This window comes from Oncorhynchus masou, chromosome 30 (assembly GCF_036934945.1).
Source record: "Oncorhynchus masou masou isolate Uvic2021 chromosome 30, UVic_Omas_1.1, whole genome shotgun sequence".
NCBI lineage: Eukaryota > Metazoa > Chordata > Actinopteri > Salmoniformes > Salmonidae > Oncorhynchus > Oncorhynchus masou.
The window spans coordinates 1,892,501-1,911,840 of record NC_088241.1 but is presented as its reverse complement, the minus strand read 5'-3'; the positions used below and the strand labels follow the sequence as shown (position 1 = coordinate 1,911,840).

Here is a 19,340-nt window from a genome sequence, read left to right as displayed (position 1 = left end):
ACACACACACACAACACTCAGGCCCTAACAGGCATAAAATAGTGTCTGGGCTGTCGCTTAAGCTGACCACGCCCCTTGCTTCCCCAGAGTGTGTGTATTCCCCCAGAGTGTGTGTATTCCCCCAGAGTGTGTGTATTCCCCCAGAGTGTGTGTATTCCCCCAGAGTGTGTGTATTCCCCCAGAGTGTGTGTATTCCCCCAGAGTGTGTGTGTTCCCCCAGAGTGTGTGTGTTCCCCCAGAGTGTCTGTGTTCCCCCAGAGTGTGTGTATTCCCCCAGAGTGTGTGTATTCCCCCAGAGTGTGTGTATTCCCCCAGAGTGTGTGTGTTCCCCCAGAGTGTGTGTGTTCCCCCAGGGTGTGTGTGTTCCCCCAGGGTGTGTGTGTTCCCCCAGGGTGTGTGTGTTCCCCCAGGGCGTGTGTGTTCCCCCAGGGCGTGTGTGTTCCCCCAGGGCGTGTGTGTTCCCCCAGGGCGTGTGTGTTCCCCCAGGGCGTGTGTGTTCCCCCAGGGCGTGTGTATTCCCCCAGAGCGTGTGTCCACTCCATTGAGAGATACGGGGAGTAGAGCCATCTGAGGTTGCAGGTAATTTAACGGATCATGCTGCGGGAGAAACACAAAGCTGAATAGAGTGTTAGACACCGACAGGAGGATCCCTTTGTTTAGCAGCAGTGACCAAGGACTGGAGGACCACAGACAGCAGGACGGGGGGGGGGGGGTCATGAAGATGTACTTCCTGTTATCCCTATAGGAAGTGTGGGAAGTACAACACACACATCGGATGAAGGAGAGATGACAATCGGAATTACAGCACACGGAGACACAAAGGGAAGAGATCACAACAAGGTCTTCCACTAATGTCCCATTTACTCTACTCAAATACATTTTTATTTGTCACATGCTTTGTAAACAACAGGTGTCGACTAACAGTGAAATGTTTACTTACTGGTCCCTTTCCAACAACGCAGAGTTAAAGATACACAGTGGGGTGGGGGGGATTGTAGAAGGCAGCTGGGTAGGATAGGGAGGATGGTGGGGGGTCCCAGATGTCCTGGGGGGTTTAAGTCTGTATGTATGTGTGGAGGAAACAGAAAGAGGACAGAGGTCTAAGCACTAAGTTAGACACAACATGCATGTCTGAACTGCTTAGGCCACCCTGGGTCTGTAATGAGGAAACCGAGACTAAATTAGTTAATTTTACCTTTTATTTAACGAAGCAAGTCAGTTAAGAACAAATTCTTATTTTCAATGACGGCCGAGGAACAGTGGGTTAACTGCCTGTTCAGGGGCAGAAAGACAGATGTCAGCTTGGGGGTTTGAACTTGCAACCTTCCGGTTACTAGTCCAACGCTCTAACACTTATACTAGCTGTCTTGTCTGTTTTACACAATTATTTAACCTCTCTGCGCACAGAACCCGTTAGTTAGCGTTAGTTAGCGGGATGAAATTCGACAACATACGGTGATCGCTACATAAATAGTCATATTAAACATTCATGAAAATACAAGTGTCTCACATGTTTCGAAAGCCTAGAATCTTGCTAATCCAACTACATTGTCAGATTTAAAAAAGGATTTACTGCGAAAGAATACGATGTGATTATCTGAGGATAGAGCCCCATAAAAACAACTATTTCAACCAGCACAGGCGTCACAAAATCACAAACTACAATAAAATAAATTGTCTACCTTTGACGATCTTCGTCTGTTTGCAATCCTAATGCTCATTGTCACAATGAATGTTCTTTTGTTTGATAAAATCCATGTTTATAGCCTAAAACGAAACATTTTGCGAACCGCTTGTGTCGTGAATTCCGTCTCATTCCATTTTCAACGACACATTCGATGTAAATACACACACGAAACGTGACTTTATCCAGTCAAGTCTGGTTTCATTGCAATCAACTGGTTTGTTTAACACAACCAAACCTGATGGGCCATTTCGCGGGACGTATTGACTGAAAGAAACCGATTCGAAAACCACAGGTAATGACATCATTGTGCACCAATGATAAGACCGCAGTTTCGTTGATTGACTGTATTTTAATCCAATGACCACTGATCGTCTTGAAATCTAGCTAGGTAGATAGCCAATGAGCTGAGGTAAATTGAATCGCCATTGAAGTTTCATACCGGAAGGAGCAACGCATGTTACGCACAGCGTTGTTTTGATAAAGCACAGCTTCAGCTGTTTATATATCAATCAGTATGTCGACTAAGTCGGGGAAAGCTAAATCCAAGTCTAGATATACAGATGTACACACAATTTTCGAAGAAATTGATCGGGAAAATGAGACCGAGATTGTTGGAGGACGATTCATTTAGCGATTCCCAAATGGAGGACATCGTTTTGGGGAGGACATCATTTTGGACTGGTAAGTTTTTCTCATGCCAATGGCGTTGTTTGAAATTAATAATATAAAATATTATTTGTGAAATGAAATAGCCTATTTGAAGTTGTTGAGGGGAGGGCAGGCCCACAACAATGGCCAAAGTGAAATGGAGACAGTAGATACAGCTGGTCTGTTGTAATATAATAAAGAGAGTAGATCTAGCTGAAATATCAAATGGACAGTAGATCTAGCTGGTCTGTCATAATATATTCAACCTTGTGTTCCCTGTACTCTATATATATATCTGTTTATTATACCTGTTGATACAGGGCTCATATGTGAAACTATTCTAACTGAACATTTTCTTTCACAGTGACACTGACTCCGAATGGGAGCCCCCAGTGCCAAGGTGTCCATCCCCCACTGAAGCTGGTTCATCCAGCTCCTGCCACAAGTGGTGTTCATCTGCCCAAATTTATTTCTGCAGGCATAGATGTGCCTCAGGGCCAAAAGGGCACAGCATGGGGGCGTCGCTGTGTTCTTTGCAAAATGAAGTCCCCCATCACCTGCACCACATGCTTGGTGCCCCTCTGCTTTACAGAAGAAAGAGACTGCTATGGCACCTGGCATCAGCAGCACAATATTGTGTAGAGGACTGAGGGTCTTCCAAATATAGAAAGTGTTTTATATTGTAAATGTATATACACTGCTAAAAAAAATAAAGGGAACACTTAAACAACACAATGTAACTCCAAGTCAATCACACTTCTGTGAAATCAAACTGTCCACAGGAAGCAACACTGATTGACAATACATTTCACATGCTGTTGTGCAAATGGAAATTATAGGCAATTAGCAAGACACCCCCAATAAAGGAGTGGTTCTGCAGGCGGGGACCACAGACCACTTCTCAGTTCCTATGCTTCCTGGCTGATGTTTTGGTCACTTTTGAATGCTGGCGGTGCTTTCACTCTAGTGGTAGCATGAGACGGAGTACAACCCACCCAAGTGGCTCAGGTAGTGCAGCTCATCCAGGATGGCACATCAATGAGAGCTGTGGCAAGAAAGTTTGCTGTGTCTGTCAGCGTAGTGTCCAGAGCATGGAGGCGCTACCAGGAGACAGGCCAGTACATCAGGACATGTGGAGGAGGCCGTAGGAGGGCAACAACCCAGCAGCAGGACCGCTACCTCTGCCTTTGTGCAAGGAGGGGCAGGAGGAGCACTGCCAGAGCCCTGCAAAATGACCTCCAGCAGGCCACAAATGTGCATGTGTCTGCTCAAACGGTCAGAAACAGACTCCATGAGGGTGGTAATGAGGGCCCGACATCCACAGGTGGGGGTTTTGCTTACAGCCCAACACCGTCCAGGACGTTTTTAATTTGCCAGAGAACACCAAGATTGGCAAATTCGCCACTGGCGCCCTGTGCTCTTCACAGATGAAAGCAGGTTCACACTGAGCACATGTGACAGACGTGACAGTCTGGAGATGCTGTTGAGAACATTCTGTTGCCTGCAACATCCTCCAGCATGTCCGGTTTGGCGGTAGGTCAGTCATGGTGTGGGGTGGCATTTTTTGGGGGGCCGCACAGCCCTCCATGTGCTCGCCAGAGGTAGCCTGACTGCCATTAGGTACTGAGATGAGATCCTCAGACCCCTTGTGAGACCATATGCTGGTGTGGTTGGCCCTGGGTTCCTCCTAATGCAAGACAATGCTTGACCTCATTTGGCTGGAGTGTGTCAGCAGTTCCTGCAAGAGGAAGGCATTGATGCCATGGACTGGCCTGCCCGTTCCCCAGACCTGAATCCAATTGAGCACATCTGGGACATCATGTCTCGCTCCATCCACCAACGCCACGTTGCACCACAGACTGTCCAGGAGTTGGCGGATGCTTTAGTCCAGGTCTGGGAGGAGATCCCTCAGGAGACCATCCGCCACCTCATCAGGAGCATGCTCAGGCATTGTAGGGAGGTCATACAGGCACGTGGAGGCCACACACACGACTGAGCCTCATTTTGAATTGTTTTAAGGACATTACATCAAAGTTGGATCAGCCTGTAGTGTGGTTTTCCACTATAATTTTGAGTGTGACTCCAAATCCAGATCTCACTCCCTCCATCACACTTTGTTTCTCACTCCCTCCATCCCACTTTGTTGTTTCTCACTCCCTCCACCCCACTTTGTTGTTTCTCACTCCCTCCATCCCACTTTGTTGTTTCTCACTCCCTCATCACACTTTGCTGTTTTTCACTCCCTCCATCACACTTTGTTGTTTCTCACTCCCTCCATCACACTTTGTTTCTCACTCCCTCCATCACACTTTGTTTCTCACTCCCTCATCCCACTTTGTTGTTTCTCACTCCCTCCATCCCACTTTGTTGTTTCTCACTCCCTCCATCCCACTTTGCTGTTTTTCACTCCCTCCATCACACTTTGTTGTTTCTCACTCCCTCCATCACACTTTCTTGTTTCTCACTCCCTCATCACACTTTGTTGTTTCTCACTCCCTCCATCCCACTTTGTTTCTCACTCCCTCCATCCCACTTTGTTTCTCACTCCCTCATCCCACTTTGTTGTTTCTCACTCCCTCCATCACACTTTGTTGTTTCTCACTCCCTCCATCACACTTTGTTGTTTCTCACTCCCTCCCACTTTGTTTCTCACTCGCTCCATCCCACTTTGTTGTTTCTCACTCCCTCCACCCCACTTTGTTTCTCACTACCTCATCCCACTTTGTTGTTTCTCACTTCCTCATCACACTTTGTTGTTTCTCACTCCCTCCATCACACTTTGTTGTTTCTCACTCCCTCCATCACACTTTGTTGTTTCTCACTCCCTCATCACACTTTGTTGTTTCTCACTCCCTCCATCACACTTTGTTGTTTCTCACTCCCTCCATCACACTTTGTTGTTTCTCACTCCCTCCATCACACTTTGTTGTTTCTCACTCCCTCCATCACACTTTGTTGTTTCTCACTCCCTCATCACACTTTGTTGTTTCTCACTCCCTCCATCACACTTTGTTGTTTCTCACTCCCTCATCACACTTTGTTGTTTCTCACTCCCTCCCTCACACTGTTGTTTCTCACTCCCTCATCACACTTTGTTGTTTCTCACTCCCTCCCTCACACTGTTGTTTCTCACTCCCTCCATCACACTTTGTTTCTCACTCCCTCCATCACACTTTGTTTCTCACTCCCTCCATCACACTTTGTTGTTTCTCACTCCCTCATCACACTTTGTTGTTTCTCACTCCCTCCATCACACTTTGTTGTTTCTCACTCCCTCCATCACACTTTGTTGTTTCTCACTCCCTCATCCCACTTTGTTGTTTCTCACTCCCTCATCCCACTTTGTTGTTTCTCACTCCCTCCATCACACTTTGTTGTTTCTCACTCCCTCCATCACACTTTGTTGTTTCTCACTCCCTCATCACACTTTGTTTCTCACTCCCTCCACCCCACTTTGTTGTTTCTCACTCCCTCCATCCCACTTTGTTGTTTCTCACTCACTCCACCCCACTTTGTTGTTTCTCACTCCCTCCATTCCACTTTGTTGTTTCTCACTCCCTCATCCCACTTTGTTGTTTCTCACTCCCTCATCCCACTTTGTTGTTTCTCACTCCCTCATCCCACTTTGTTGTTTCTCACTCCCTCCATCCCACTTTGTTGTATCTCACTCCCTCCATCCCACTTTGTTGTTTCTCACTCCCTCATCCCACTTTATTGATTCTCACTCACTCCATCCCACTTTGTTGTTTCTCACTCACTCCATCCCACTTTGTTGTTTCTCACTCACTCCATCCCACTTTGTTTCTCTCTCACTCCCTCCATCCCACTTTGTTGTTTCTCTCTCACTCACTCCATCCCACTTTGTTGTTTCTCTCTCACTCACTCCATCCCACTTTGTTTCTCTTTCACTCCCTCATCCCACTTTGTTGTTTCTCTCTCACTCCCTCATCCCACTTTGTTGTTTCTCTCTCACTCCCTCATCCCACTTTGTTGTTTCTCTCTCACTCCCTCATCCCACTTTGTTGTTTCTCTCTCACTCCCTCTATCCCACTTTGTTGTTTCTCTCTCACTCCCTCTATCCCACTTTGTTGTTTCTCTCTCACTCCCTCATCCCACTTTGTTGTTTCTCTCTCACTCCCTCATCCCACTTTGTTGTTTCTCACTCTCTCCCTCATCCCACTTTGTTGTTTCTCTCTCACACCCTCATCCCACTTTGTTGTTTCTCACTCCCTCTATCCCACTTTGTTGTTTCTCACTCCCTCATCCCACTATGTTGTTTCTCACTCCCTCATCCCACTTTGTTGTTTCTCACTCACTCCATCCCATTTTGTTGTTTCTCACTCCCTCCATCCCACTTTGTTGTATCTCACTCCCTCCATCCCACTTTGTTGTTTCTCACTCCCTCATCCCACTTTATTGATTCTCACTCACTCCATCCCACTTTGTTGTTTCTCACTCACTCCATCCCACTTTGTTGTTTCTCACTCACTCCATCCCACTTTGTTTCTCTCTCACTCCCTCCATCCCACTTTGTTGTTTCTCTCTCACTCACTCCATCCCACTTTGTTTCTCTTTCACTCCCTCATCCCACTTTGTTGTTTCTCACTCTCTCCCTCATCCCACTTTGTTGTTTCTCTCTCACTCCCTCATCCCACTTTGTTGTTTCTCTCTCACTCCCTCATCCCACTTTGTTGTTTCTCTCTCACTCCCTCATCCCACTTTGTTGTTTCTCTCTCACTCCCTCATCCCACTTTGTTGTTTCTCTCTCACTCCCTCTATCCCACTTTGTTGTTTCTCTCTCACTCCCTCTATCCCACTTTGTTGTTTCTCTCTCACTCCCTCATCCCACTTTGTTGTTTCTCTCTCACTCCCTCATCCCACTTTGTTGTTTCTCTCTCACACCCTCATCCCACTTTGTTGTTTCTCACTCCCTCTATCCCACTTTGTTGTTTCTCACTCCCTCATCCCACTATGTTGTTTCTCACTCCCTCATCCCACTTTGTTGTTTCTCACTCCCTCATCCCACTTTGTTGTTTCTCACTCACTCCACCCCACTTTGTTGTTTCTCACTCCCTCATCCCACTTTGTTGTTTCTCACTCCCTCATCCCACTTTGTTGTTTCTCACTCCCTCATCCCACTTTGTTGTTTCTCACTCCCTCCATCCCACTTTGTTGTATCTCACTCCCTCCATCCCACTTTGTTGTTTCTCACTCCCTCATCCCACTTTATTGATTCTCACTCACTCCATCCCACTTTGTTGTTTCTCACTCACTCCATCCCACTTTGTTGTTTCTCACTCACTCCATCCCACTTTGTTTCTCTCTCACTCCCTCCATCCCACTTTGTTGTTTCTCTCTCACTCACTCCATCCCACTTTGTTGTTTCTCTCTCACTCACTCCATCCCACTTTGTTTCTCTTTCACTCCCTCATCCCACTTTGTTGTTTCTCACTCTCTCCCTCATCCCACTTTGTTGTTTCTCTCTCACTCCCTCATCCCACTTTGTTGTTTCTCTCTCACTCCCTCTATCCCACTTTGTTGTTTCTCTCTCACTCCCTCATCCCACTTTGTTGTTTCTCTCTCACTCCCTCATCCCACTTTGTTGTTTCTCACTCTCTCCCTCATCCCACTTTGTTGTTTCTCTCTCACACCCTCATCCCACTTTGTTGTTTCTCACTCCCTCTATCCCACTTTGTTGTTTCTCACTCCCTCATCCCACTATGTTGTTTCTCACTCCCTCATCCCACTTTGTTGTTTCTCACTCCCTCATCCCACTATGTTGTTTCTCACTCCCTCATCCCACTTTGTTGTTTCTCACTCCCTCTATCCCACTTTGTTGTTTCTCACTCCCTCATCCCACTTTGTTGTTTCTCACTCCCTCTATCCCACTTTGTTGTTTCTCACTCCCTCATCCCACTATGTTGTTTCTCACTCCCTCATCCCACTTTGTTGTTTCTCACTCCCTCATCCCACTATGTTGTTTCTCACTCCCTCATCCCACTTTGTTGTTTCTCACTCCCTCATCCCACTATGTTGTTTCTCACTCCCTCATCCCACTTTGTTGTTTCTCACTCCCTCTATCCCACTTTGTTGTTTCTCACTCCCTCCACCCCACTTTGTTCTTTCTCACTCCCTCATCCCACTTTGTTGTTTCTCACTCCCTCATCCCACTTTGTTGTTTCTCACTCCCTCATCCCACTATGTTGTTTCTCACTCCCTCATCCCACTTTGTTGTTTCTCACTCCCTCTATCCCACTTTGTTGTTTCTCAGTCCCTCCACCCCACTTTGTTGTTTCTCACTCCCTCATCCCACTTTGTTGTTTCTCACTCCCTCATCCCACTTTGTTGTTTCTCACTCCCTCCATCCCACTTTGTTGTTTCTCACTCCCTCCATCCCACTTTGTTGTTTCTCACTCCCTCCATCCCACTTTGTTGTTTCTCACTCCCTCATCCCACTTTGTTGTTTCTCACTCCCTCTATCCCACTTTGTTGTTTCTCACTCCCTCCATCCCACTTTGTTGTTTCTCACTCCCTCCATCCCACTTTGTTGTTTCTCACTCCCTCATCCCACTTTGTTGTTTCTCACTCCCTCCATCCCACTTTGTTGTTTCTCACTCCCTCCATCCCACTTTGTTGTTTCTCACTCCCTCATCCCACTTTGTTGTTTCTCACTCCCTCTATCCCACTTTGTTGTTTCTCACTCCCTCATCCCACTTTGTTGTTTCTCACTCCCTCCATCCCACTTTGTTGTTTCTCACTCCCTCTATCCCACTTTGTTGTTTCTCACTCCCTCTATCCCACTTTGTTGTTTCTCACTCCCTCCATCCCACATCATTTCCTTTCTTCCTCTTTGATGGACTGCTGGAGGTCATGGACGGTTTCATACACTTGAAGTAGAATTACCCCTAACCACAGCTCTAGGATCAGATATTCCCACCCCCAGTCCAACCCATATACATTTTGGGGAGGAATAATATCTGACCCTCTACCAGTGGTTCAGGGCATTATCTACTCTGGACTACAGTGTCAGTGTTGTGTTGCTCTTTTGTGTTCTGTAATTGACATGTTGCTACACACCACTACAGAACTCCTGAGTTGTGGTGTTATTCCATGGTAATGATGACTACCTGTTATGTTTTGGAACTCACACAGTAGAAATGTAGGAAATCATTGTGCAACCAACTTCCTGTATTGTTGTTACAGCATGCTAGACATACTTTCGTAGAGGGTTGTTACAACATCATGCTATGCCCAATCAAGGAAGTGTTTGGGCTCCTTACAATCTCTCCACAGTCACGACAACAGCCCCCCCCACCCCACCCGGTCACCCCACAGACCATGCAGGATCTCTCTTCTCCCCTTCTCTCTTCTACCCATCTCTCTTGTCCTGTCCTAGTAGTTCAGTGTACTAGGTTGATGTACTTGTACACTGTTCTCCTATGTAATGGTGTATAATATTTAATATTATATTTTTTGCCATTTAGTGTACTTTGGTACTTGGTGTGTAGTAGCACAACTTAACTTGTGTCATGTACTTGGTATGCGTAGTATGCACTTTGTATGCGCAGTAGTAAAGTGTGGTTATATTCAGTATGCGTGTTGTGTCGTTGACAGTAGTATGTTGAGTAAGTGTTCTGTATTCCAGGGTGACTGTCTGCTGAGGGATTGTTGCTTGTTTAATAATTCTCTCAAATAAAGGATCAAAGGTCCCTGCCACAGTCAACCTCCTGCATTTTCATTACAACTACACACACACAGAATACACACACACACACACACATACTGTACACTCCTAATCCTCTCACACACTCATCAGAAATACCATCCATTATGTACAATATTCTTTTGATTCAGTTGGGAGATGTTGTAGTAGTTAATTGGATCTCTTTTACATTGCTGTATTATTGAATCACACAACATGTGGGTTGTTGTTGTCTTCCATAGTGAGAATGGATTAGTTTCATAGAGTTAACATAGCACAGTCGTCCTGACGTCCTGACTCCACATCCGTCTTCCTGGACTGCACACTACATCAACGACAGAACAGAACACACACCTAGCGTCAGGCTGAAGACTGGACATGGGCTGTCTGACAAGACATTCCCCTAGTCCTCCTCTCTCTACTGTCTGTTTCTGTGTTCCTACAATATCATGGTTTTCTGCCCTGGCCCCTGTCTCTATCATAGTGCCTGGTTGTGTGTTTGTGTGTTCTACACTGCCCTGTATTTGATTCTTCCTGTTTCACTTTGTTCTCTCACTGATTGGCTGCTCTGACATTCTACTCTGTGACACTGTTCTACAGCACTTCCATGATTCTCTGTGCTGTCACAGCTCCCCTGGCTCACAGTTGGCACAGAGCATCCTGGGTATAATTAGGGTGTACCACCTCCTCCAAGGTCTGGGGGGGTGAGATATTGAGGGGAGAGGGAAGGAAAGGTTGACAGTGTTTGACACCTTTGGCACACACCCTCTCTGTAATTGCCAGGGCATACATCATCTGAGCTGAGGATAGAGGGACACATGAGAGGTAGAGTCTGAGATGAGGAGAAGAGAGAGACAGCGATGGGTGGGGAAAGGGGGATTGATATGCAAAGGGGGAAGGGGAGGAAGAGAAGAGGTAGTTTGACAACCTGTGAGCAGCTTTAGACAGGAGAGGAGTCACAGTGACTGACACACTACAGGTGGTACACCCCTATGTAAACACTGCTGTCACTGCCTGCACACACACACACCCTGCAGTACGCCAAAGTAAACATACCTGTGTGTGTGTGTGTGTGTGGTGGAGAGCCGATACATGTAATAGAGCTATGCATCGTGACCTGAGGGGTTGAACACAAACACACAGGGGATCAATACTGTGTGTGTGTGTCCTGTTTGAGTAGCCCAGATCGATGGGCCCCGTCTTGTAGATTGATCAATACTCTGCAGCATTTATTGATTAGGAATCAGCTTAGTGAAGAGCTGTCTCAGTGCTGTCCCTGTGTTGAAGTCTACGGCACCTCTACTAACTGTGTTGAAATCTACGGCACCTCTCTACTAACTGTGTTGAAGTCTACGGCACCTCTCTACTAACGGTGTGGAAGTCTACGGCACCTCTCTACTAACTGTGTGGAAGTCTACGCCACCTCTCTACTAACTGTGTTGAAGTCTACGGCACCTCTCTACTAACGGTGTGGAAGTCTACGGCACCTCTCTACTAACTGTGTGGAAGTCTACGGCACCTCTCTACTAACTGTGTGGAAGTCTACGGCACCTCTCTACTAACTGTGTGGAAGTCTACGGCACCTCTCTACTAACTGTGTGGAAGTCTACGGCACCTCTCTACTAACGGTGTTGAAGTCTACGGCACCTCTCTACTAATTGTGTGGAAGTCTACGGCACCTCTCTACTAATTGTGTGGAAGTCTACGGCACCTCTCTACTAACTGTGTTGAAGTCTTCGGCACCTCTCTACTAACTGTGTTGAAGTCTACGGCACCTCTACTAACGGTGTTGAAGTCTACGGCACCTCTACTAACGGTGTGGAAGTCTACGGCACCTCTCTACTAACGGTGTGGAAGTCTACGGCACCTCTACTAACGGTGTGGAAGTCTACGCCACCTCTCTACTAACTGTGTGGAAGTCTACGCCACCTCTCTACTAACTGTGTTGAAGTCTACGGCACCTCTACTAACGGTGTGGAAGTCTACGGCACCTCTCTACTAACTGTGTTGAAGTCTACGGCACCTCTCTACGAACTGTGTTAAAGTCTACGGCACCTCTCTACTAACTGTGTTGAAGTCTACGGCACCTCTACTAACGGTGTGGAAGTCTACGGCACCTCTCTACTAACTGTGTTGAAGTCTACGGCACCTCTACTAACTGTGTTGAAGTCTTCGGCACCTCTCTACTAACTGTGTTGAAGTCTACGGCACCTCTACTAACTGTGTTGAAGTCTACGGCACCTCTACTAACTGTGTGGAAGTCTACGGCACCTCTCTACTAACAGTGTGGAAGTCTACGCCACCTCTCTACTAACAGTGTGGAAGTCTACGCCACCTCTCTACTAACTGTGTTGAAGTCTACGGCACCTCTACTAACTGTGTGGAAGTCTACGGCACCTCTCTACTAACTGTGTGGAAGTCTACGGCACCTCTACTAACGGTGTTGAAGTCTACGCCACCTCTCTACTAACTGTGTTGAAGTCTACGGCACCTCTACTAACTGTGTGGAAGTCTACGCCACCTCTCTACTAACTGTGTTGAAGTCTACGGCACATCTCTACGAACTGTGTTGAAGTCTACGGCACCTCTCTACTAACTGTGTGGAGGTCTACGGCACCTCTACTAACGGTGTTGAAGTCTACGCCACCTCTCTACTAACTGTGTTGAAGTCTACGGCACCTCTACTAACTGTGTGGAAGTCTACGCCACCTCTCTACTAACTGTGTTGAAGTCTATGGCACTTCTACTAACTGTGTTGAAGTCTACGTCACCTCTCTACTAACTGTGTTGAAGTCTACGGCACCTCTACTAACGGTGTGGAAGTCTACGCCACCTCTCTACTAACTGTGTTGAAGTCTACGGCACCTCTCTACTAACGGTGTTGAAGTCTACGCCACCTCTCTACTAACTGTGTTGAAGTCTACGGCACCTCTACTAACTGTGTGGAAGTCTACGCCACCTCTCTACTAACTGTGTGGAAGTCTACGCCACCTCTCTACTAACTGTGTTGAAGTCTACGGCACATCTCTACTAACTGTGTTGAAGTCTACGGCACCTCTCTACTAACTGTGTGGAAGTCTACGGCACCTCTACTAACGGTGTTGAAGTCTACGCCACCTCTCTACTAACTGTGTTGAAGTGTACGGCACTTCTACTAACTGTGTGGAAGTCTACGTCACCTCTACTAATTGTGTTGAAGTCTACGGCACCTCTACTAACGGTGTGGAAGTCTACGCCACCTCTCTACTAACTGTGTTGAAGTCTACGGCACCTCTACTAACTGTGTGGAAGTCTACGCCACCTCTCTACTAACTGTGTTGAAGTCTACGGCACATCTCTACTAACTGTGTTGAAGTCTACGGCACCTCTCTACTAACGGTGTTGAAGTCTACGGCACCTCTACTAACTGTTGAAATCTACGGCACCTCTCTACTAACTGTGTTGAAGTCTACGGCACCTCTACTAACGGTGTGGAAGTCTACGGCACCTCTCTACTAACGGTGTTGAAGTCTACGGCACCTCTCTACTAACTGTGTTGAAGTCTACGGCACCTCTACTAACTGTGTTTTCTGACATGTTACAAATCTATTGGTCCACGTCACTTTTAGCATGCAGTTTTCCCCAACCCAGATCTCGCTCACTTGTTTCAACCAATCAACTAATACTCTAAGTCCTTTATTAGTTAAACCAGGTGTGTGAGTACTAGGCTGGAACTAAAGTCTGCACAGCCTGCAGCTCTCTGCAACCAGGCTGGGTGATCAGTGACCGAGGCGTTTGACTTGATATTGGGGCTGTATTACACATGGGAAATGGAAATCCTTGCTGAAACACATACTGCTCACATTGTAACCATTTTCTGTCCCCTCTCTCTGTTAATCCTTCTTACTCTCTCTCTTTGTGTCCTCTCGCTGTGTTCATTTAGTTTCCTCTGTTCTCTCTCTTTCTGATGTTCCAGTCATTTTGGGGCTCTTTTCTCTGTCCACCCACTTAACTTGAGACCCCCCTCCCTCTCTCTCCATGCTATTGTCTCTCCTTTTCCCCCTCCACTGACTCCTTGCACTTGTCCTCTCTCCCTCCCTCGCTCTGCCGCTCCCCGATAAAGACTCCCACTGACGGATCTGAACTTGCCGCCGAGACACACATCCTGTCTTTTATTTCTCTTTTTCTCTCTTTCTTTTCCTGCCCCCCTCATCACCCCTCATGTGCTCAGTGTGGAGTGGAGACCAATTAAAGTCCATCTCCTCCTCTCTCTTTCTCGACCTCATGCTCTCTACTGTAGCTCGCTCACTCTTGATCTCTTTTCTCAATTTCTATTCAAAGGGTTTTATTGGCATGGGAAACATATGTTTACATTGCTAAAGCAAGTGAAGTAGATGATAAACATGTCTTTTTAAATGAACAGTAAACATTACACTCACATAAGTTCTGTCTCTCTCCCCTCTGTCTACAGCCAGACTCTCCTGGGTCACTAATTAAAACTCAACTCTTTTGTCTCTACTTTCTTTTATCCTCCCCTCATCGTCCGACTGACTTTCTCTCCTGTCTTATTCTCATGAGCCTCTCACTTTGTCCATCGTCACCTCTCCTCTTTCTCCTGATGTCATGCCATTCTACATCCCTTTATACACACTATCTCTTCCCCCTCATACTTCTCCTTATTTCCGTCTATTGCTTACTTAACTTGTCACGTTTTTTGTTTCATCACACACTTCATCCCTCGCTCCCATTCTCACATTGACTATCACTGCTCTACATATCTACTTCTTTCTCTCTCTGCCCCTTTAGGTATCCCCCCCCCCAAAGAAATATTTTATAGAATATTGTATTTGGCATTTACTACTATAGCCCAGGGTTTCCCAAAGTTTGTCCTGGCAGTCCCTTGACACTTGTGGGGGTCGTAGTGCAAAATGGAGAACACCATAGTCTTTGTGAGAGCCTCTCCTTTCCATAGAGTGAAATAGTTTGTAGACCAAACTGTTCAGACTGTTTTTGTGATTAGTCAGATTTTCGGGATATCTCATGGTCTGACAAACACTGCTGTAGCTCGGCCACCTTCCACCATCAATAAACACATAAGGATTAATATTCTGCAGACTGGTGGACATACTGGCCAGTCTGTTGTTCTCTCTCCACTAGTAGAGGACTGTTAGATATGCTGCTTCTCTCTCCACTAGTAGAGGACTGTTAGATATGCTGCTTCTCTCTCCACTAGTAGAGGACTGTTAGATATGCTGCTTCTCTCTCCACTAGTAGAGGACTGTTAGATATGCTGCTTCTCTCTCCACTAGTAGAGGACTGTTAGATATGCTGCTTCTCTCTCCACTAGTAGAGGACTGTTAGATATGCTGCTTCTCTCTCCACTAGTAGAGGACTGTTAGATATGCTGCTTCTCTCTCCACTAGTAGAGGACTGTTAGATATGCTGCTTCTCTCTCCACTAGTAGAGGACTGTTAGATATGCTGCTTCTCTCTCCACTAGTAGAGGACTGTTAGATATGCTGCTTCTCTCTCCACTAGTAGAGGACTGTTAGATATGCTGCTTCTCTCTCCGCTAGTGGAGGACTGTTAGATATGCTGCTTCTCTCTCCACTAGTGGAGGACTGTTAGATATGCTGCTTCTCTCTCCACTAGTAGAGGACTGTTAGATATGCTGCTTCTCTCTCCACTAGTGGAGGACTGTTAGATATGCTGCTTCTCTCTCCACTAGTGGAGGACTGTTAGATATGCTGCTTCTCTCTCCACTAGTGGAGGACTGTTAGATATGCTGCTTCTCTCTCCGCTAGTGGAGGACTGTTAGATATGCTGCTTCTCTCTCCACTAGTGGAGGACTGTTAGATATGCTGCTTCTCTCTCCGCTAGTAGAGGACTGTTAGATATGCTGCTTCTCAATTCAATTCAAGGGGCTTTATTGGCATGGGAAACATGTGTTAACATTGCCAAAGCAAGTAAGGTAGATCTCTCTCCACTAGTGGAGGACTGTTAGATATGCTGCTTCTCTCTCCGCTAGTAGAGGACTGTTAGATATGCTGCTTCTCCTCAATTCACTAAGGCCCTTCGACACCGTACTGCTCATGTCTGGCCCCATGTTGTTATGCCCAGAGTCAAGTCCACATTGTTCTCTTCCGACTCCCTTTTTTCTTTTTAATTAGCATTGTTGGGCCTCTTTCGTTCTCTCGTTCTCTCGCTCTCGTTCTCTCGCTCTCGTTCTCTCGCTCTCGTTCTCTCGCTCTCGTTCTCTCGCTCTCGTTCTCTCCCTCTCTCGCTCTCTCCCTCTCTCGCTCTCATTCTCTCTCTCGCTCTCGTTCTCTCTCGCTCTCGTTCTCTCCCTCTCTCTCTCTCCTTCTCTCTCTCTCGTTCCCTCTGTCGGTTGTTTTTCCTGGTACTGCCCCCAGCTATGTCATTACAAAGTATCAGACACAAAAACAAGTAATACAGGTGGCTGTACATTATGTTGCTTTATCACCTTGTAATGGTTATGTGGAATATTGATGATATATCCATCTTTCTTGTCTTCATCTCTCCTCCAGGCCCACAGTTATTTAGACTATCAACCATCCAGCTCTTCTCTCCATCCGTCTCTCTTTCTCTGACTGACAGCATTGTATTTGTTGTGTTTGATAATTATTGTGTAATGTTGATGCCTAATCTCTTTTCCTCTTTATCCTTCTGTCTCCCTTTCCTTCTGTCTCCCTTTCCTTCTGTCTCCCTTTCCTTCTGTCTCCCTTTCCTTCTGTCTCTCCCTTTCCTTCTGTCTCTCCCTTTCCTTCTGTCTCCCTTTCCTTCTGTCTCCCTTTCCTTCTGTCTCCCTTTCCTTCTGTCTCTCCCTTTCCTTCTGTCTCTCCCTTTCCTTCTGTCTCTCCCTTTCCTTCTGTCTCTCCCTTTCCTTCTGTCTCTCCCTTTCCTTCTGTCTCTCCCTTTCCTTCTGTCTCTCCCTTTACTTCTGTCTCCCTTTCCTTCTGTCTCTCCCTTTACTTCTGTCTCCCTTTCCTTCTGTCTCCCTTTCCTTCTGTCTCTCCCTTTCCTTCTGTCTCCCTTTCCTTCTGTCTCCCTTTCCTTCTGTCTCCCTTTCCTTCTGTCTCTCCCTTTCCTTCTGTCTCCCTTTCCTTCTGTCTCTCCCTTTCCTTCTGTCTCTCCCTTTCCTTCTGTCTCTCCCTTTCCTTCTGTCTCTCCCTTTCCTTCTGTCTCTCCCTTTCCTTCTGTCTCTCCCTTTCCTTCTGTCTCTCCCTTTCCTTCTGTCTCTCCCTTTCCTTCTGTCTCTCCCTTTCCTTCTGTCTCTCCCTTTACTTCTGTCTCTCCCTTTACTTCTGTCTCTCCCTTTACTTCTGTCTCCCTTTCCTTCTGTCTCCCTTTCCTTCTGTCTCCCTTTCCTTCTGTCTCTCCCTTTCCTTCTGTCTCCCTTTCCTTCTGTCTCTCCCTTTCCTTCTGTCTCCTTTCCTTCTGTCTCTCCCTTTCCTTCTGTCTCTCCCTTTCCTTCTGTCTCTCCCTTTCCTTCTGTCTCTCCCTTTACTTCTGTCTCTCCCTTTACTTCTGTCTCTCCCTTTACTTCTGTCTCTCCCTTTCCTTCTGTCTCTCCCTTTACTTCTGTCTCCCTTTCCTTCTGTCTCCCTTTCTCTCCCTTTCCTTCTGTGTCTCCCTTTCTCTCCCTTTCTCTCCCTTTCCTTCTGTCTCCCTTTACTTCTGTCTCTCCCTTTCCTTCTGTCTCCCTTTGCTTCTGTCTCTCCCTTTCCTTCTGTCTCTCCCTTTCCTTCTGTCTCTCCCTTTCCTTCTGTCTCCCTTTACTTCTGTCTCTCCCTTTCCTTCTGTCTCCCTTTCCTTCTGTCTCTCCCTTTCCTTCTGTCTCCCTTTCCTTCTGTCTCTCCCTTTCCTTCTGTCTCTCCCTTTCCTTCTGTCTCTCCCTTTCCTTCTGTCTCTCCCTTTCCTTCTGTCTCTCCCTTTCCTTCTGTCTCTCCCTTTCCTTCTGTCTCCCTTTCCTTCTGTCTCCCTTTCCTTCTGTCTCCCTTTCCTTCTGTCTCCCTTTCCTTCTGTCTCCCTTTCCTTCTGTCTCCTTTCCTTCTGTCTCTCCCTTTCCTTCTGTCTCTCCCTTTCCTTCTGTCTCTCCCTTTCCTTCTGTCTCTCCCTTTCCTTCTGTCTCTCCCTTTACTTCTGTCTCTCCCTTTCCTTCTGTCTCTCCCTTTACTTCTGTCTCCCTTTCCTTCTGTCTCCCTTTCTCTCCCTTTCCTTCTGTGTCTCCCTTTCTCTCCCTTTCTCTCCCTTTCCTTCTGTCTCCCCCTTTCTCTCCCTTTCTCTCCCTTTCCTTCTGTCTCCCTTTACTTCTGTCTCTCCCTTTCCTTCTGTCTCCCTTTCCTTCTGTCTCTCCCTTTCCTTCTGTCTCCCTTTCCTTCTGTCTCTCCCTTTCCTTCTGTCTCCCTTTCCTTCTGTCTCCCTTTCCTTCTGTCTCTCCCTTTCCTTCTGTCTCCCTTTCCTTCTGTCTCCCTTTCCTTCTGTCTCCCTTTCCTTCTGTCTCCCTTTCCTTCTGTCTCCCTTTCCATCTGTCTCCCTTTCCTTCTGTCTCCCTTTCCTTCTCTCTCCCTTTCTCTCTCCCTTTCTCTCTCCCTTTCTCTCCCTTTCCTTCTCTCCCCCTTTCCTTCTCTCTCTCCATCTCTCTACCCCTTTCCTTCTCTCTCTCCCTTTCTCTCCCCCTTTCCTTCTCTCTCCATCTCTCTACCCCTTTCCTTCTCTCTCCCTTTCTCTACCCCTTTCCTTCTCTCTCTCTCCCTTTCTCTACCCCTTTCCTTCTCTCCCTCTCCCTTTCTCTACCCCTTTCCTTCTCTCTCTCTCCCTTTCTCTCCCCCTTTCCTTCTCTCTCTCCCTCTCTCTCCCCCTTTCCTTCTCTCTCTCCCTTTCTCTCCCCCTTTCCTTCTCTCTCTCTCTTTCTCTCCCCGTTTCCTTCTCTCTCTCTTTTCTTCTGTCTCTCTCTTTCCTTCTGTCTCAGGTTGACGGGAGGGGATCTGTCCATCCAGGTGAATCTGAATGACTACCTGGATATCTACTGCCCCCACTACCCTCACCTGTCTCCCCCCAGTGAGGAGGCCTACCCCCAGGCCCCACCAGACAGCCTGGCCCTGTACCTGGTGGCTGAGGGGGGGTTCAAGGGCTGTGTGGAGACCCAGGGGGCCATCAAGAGGTGGGAGTGTAACAGCCCCCGTGCCCCCTTCGGTCCTGTCCGCTTCTCAGAGAAGATCCAGCGCTTCACCCCCTTCTCTCTGGGCTTCGAGTTCCTCCCCGGACACCACTACTACTACAGCTGTGAGTAGGTGGGTGGGTG

General features: G+C 47.1%; 1 protein-coding gene across 1 annotated transcript in view; it reads left to right on the top strand.

The window, feature by feature from the left end:
• Positions 1-19,340, top strand: part of LOC135521778 (ephrin-A4-like) — an 84,420-nt gene that overhangs the window by 36,844 nt on the left and 28,236 nt on the right. The window contains exon 2 of the mRNA XM_064947505.1: positions 19,008-19,321. Within this exon, the coding sequence (XP_064803577.1) occupies positions 19,008-19,321 (314 nt within the window). The remainder of the gene's footprint in view (positions 1-19,007; positions 19,322-19,340) is intronic.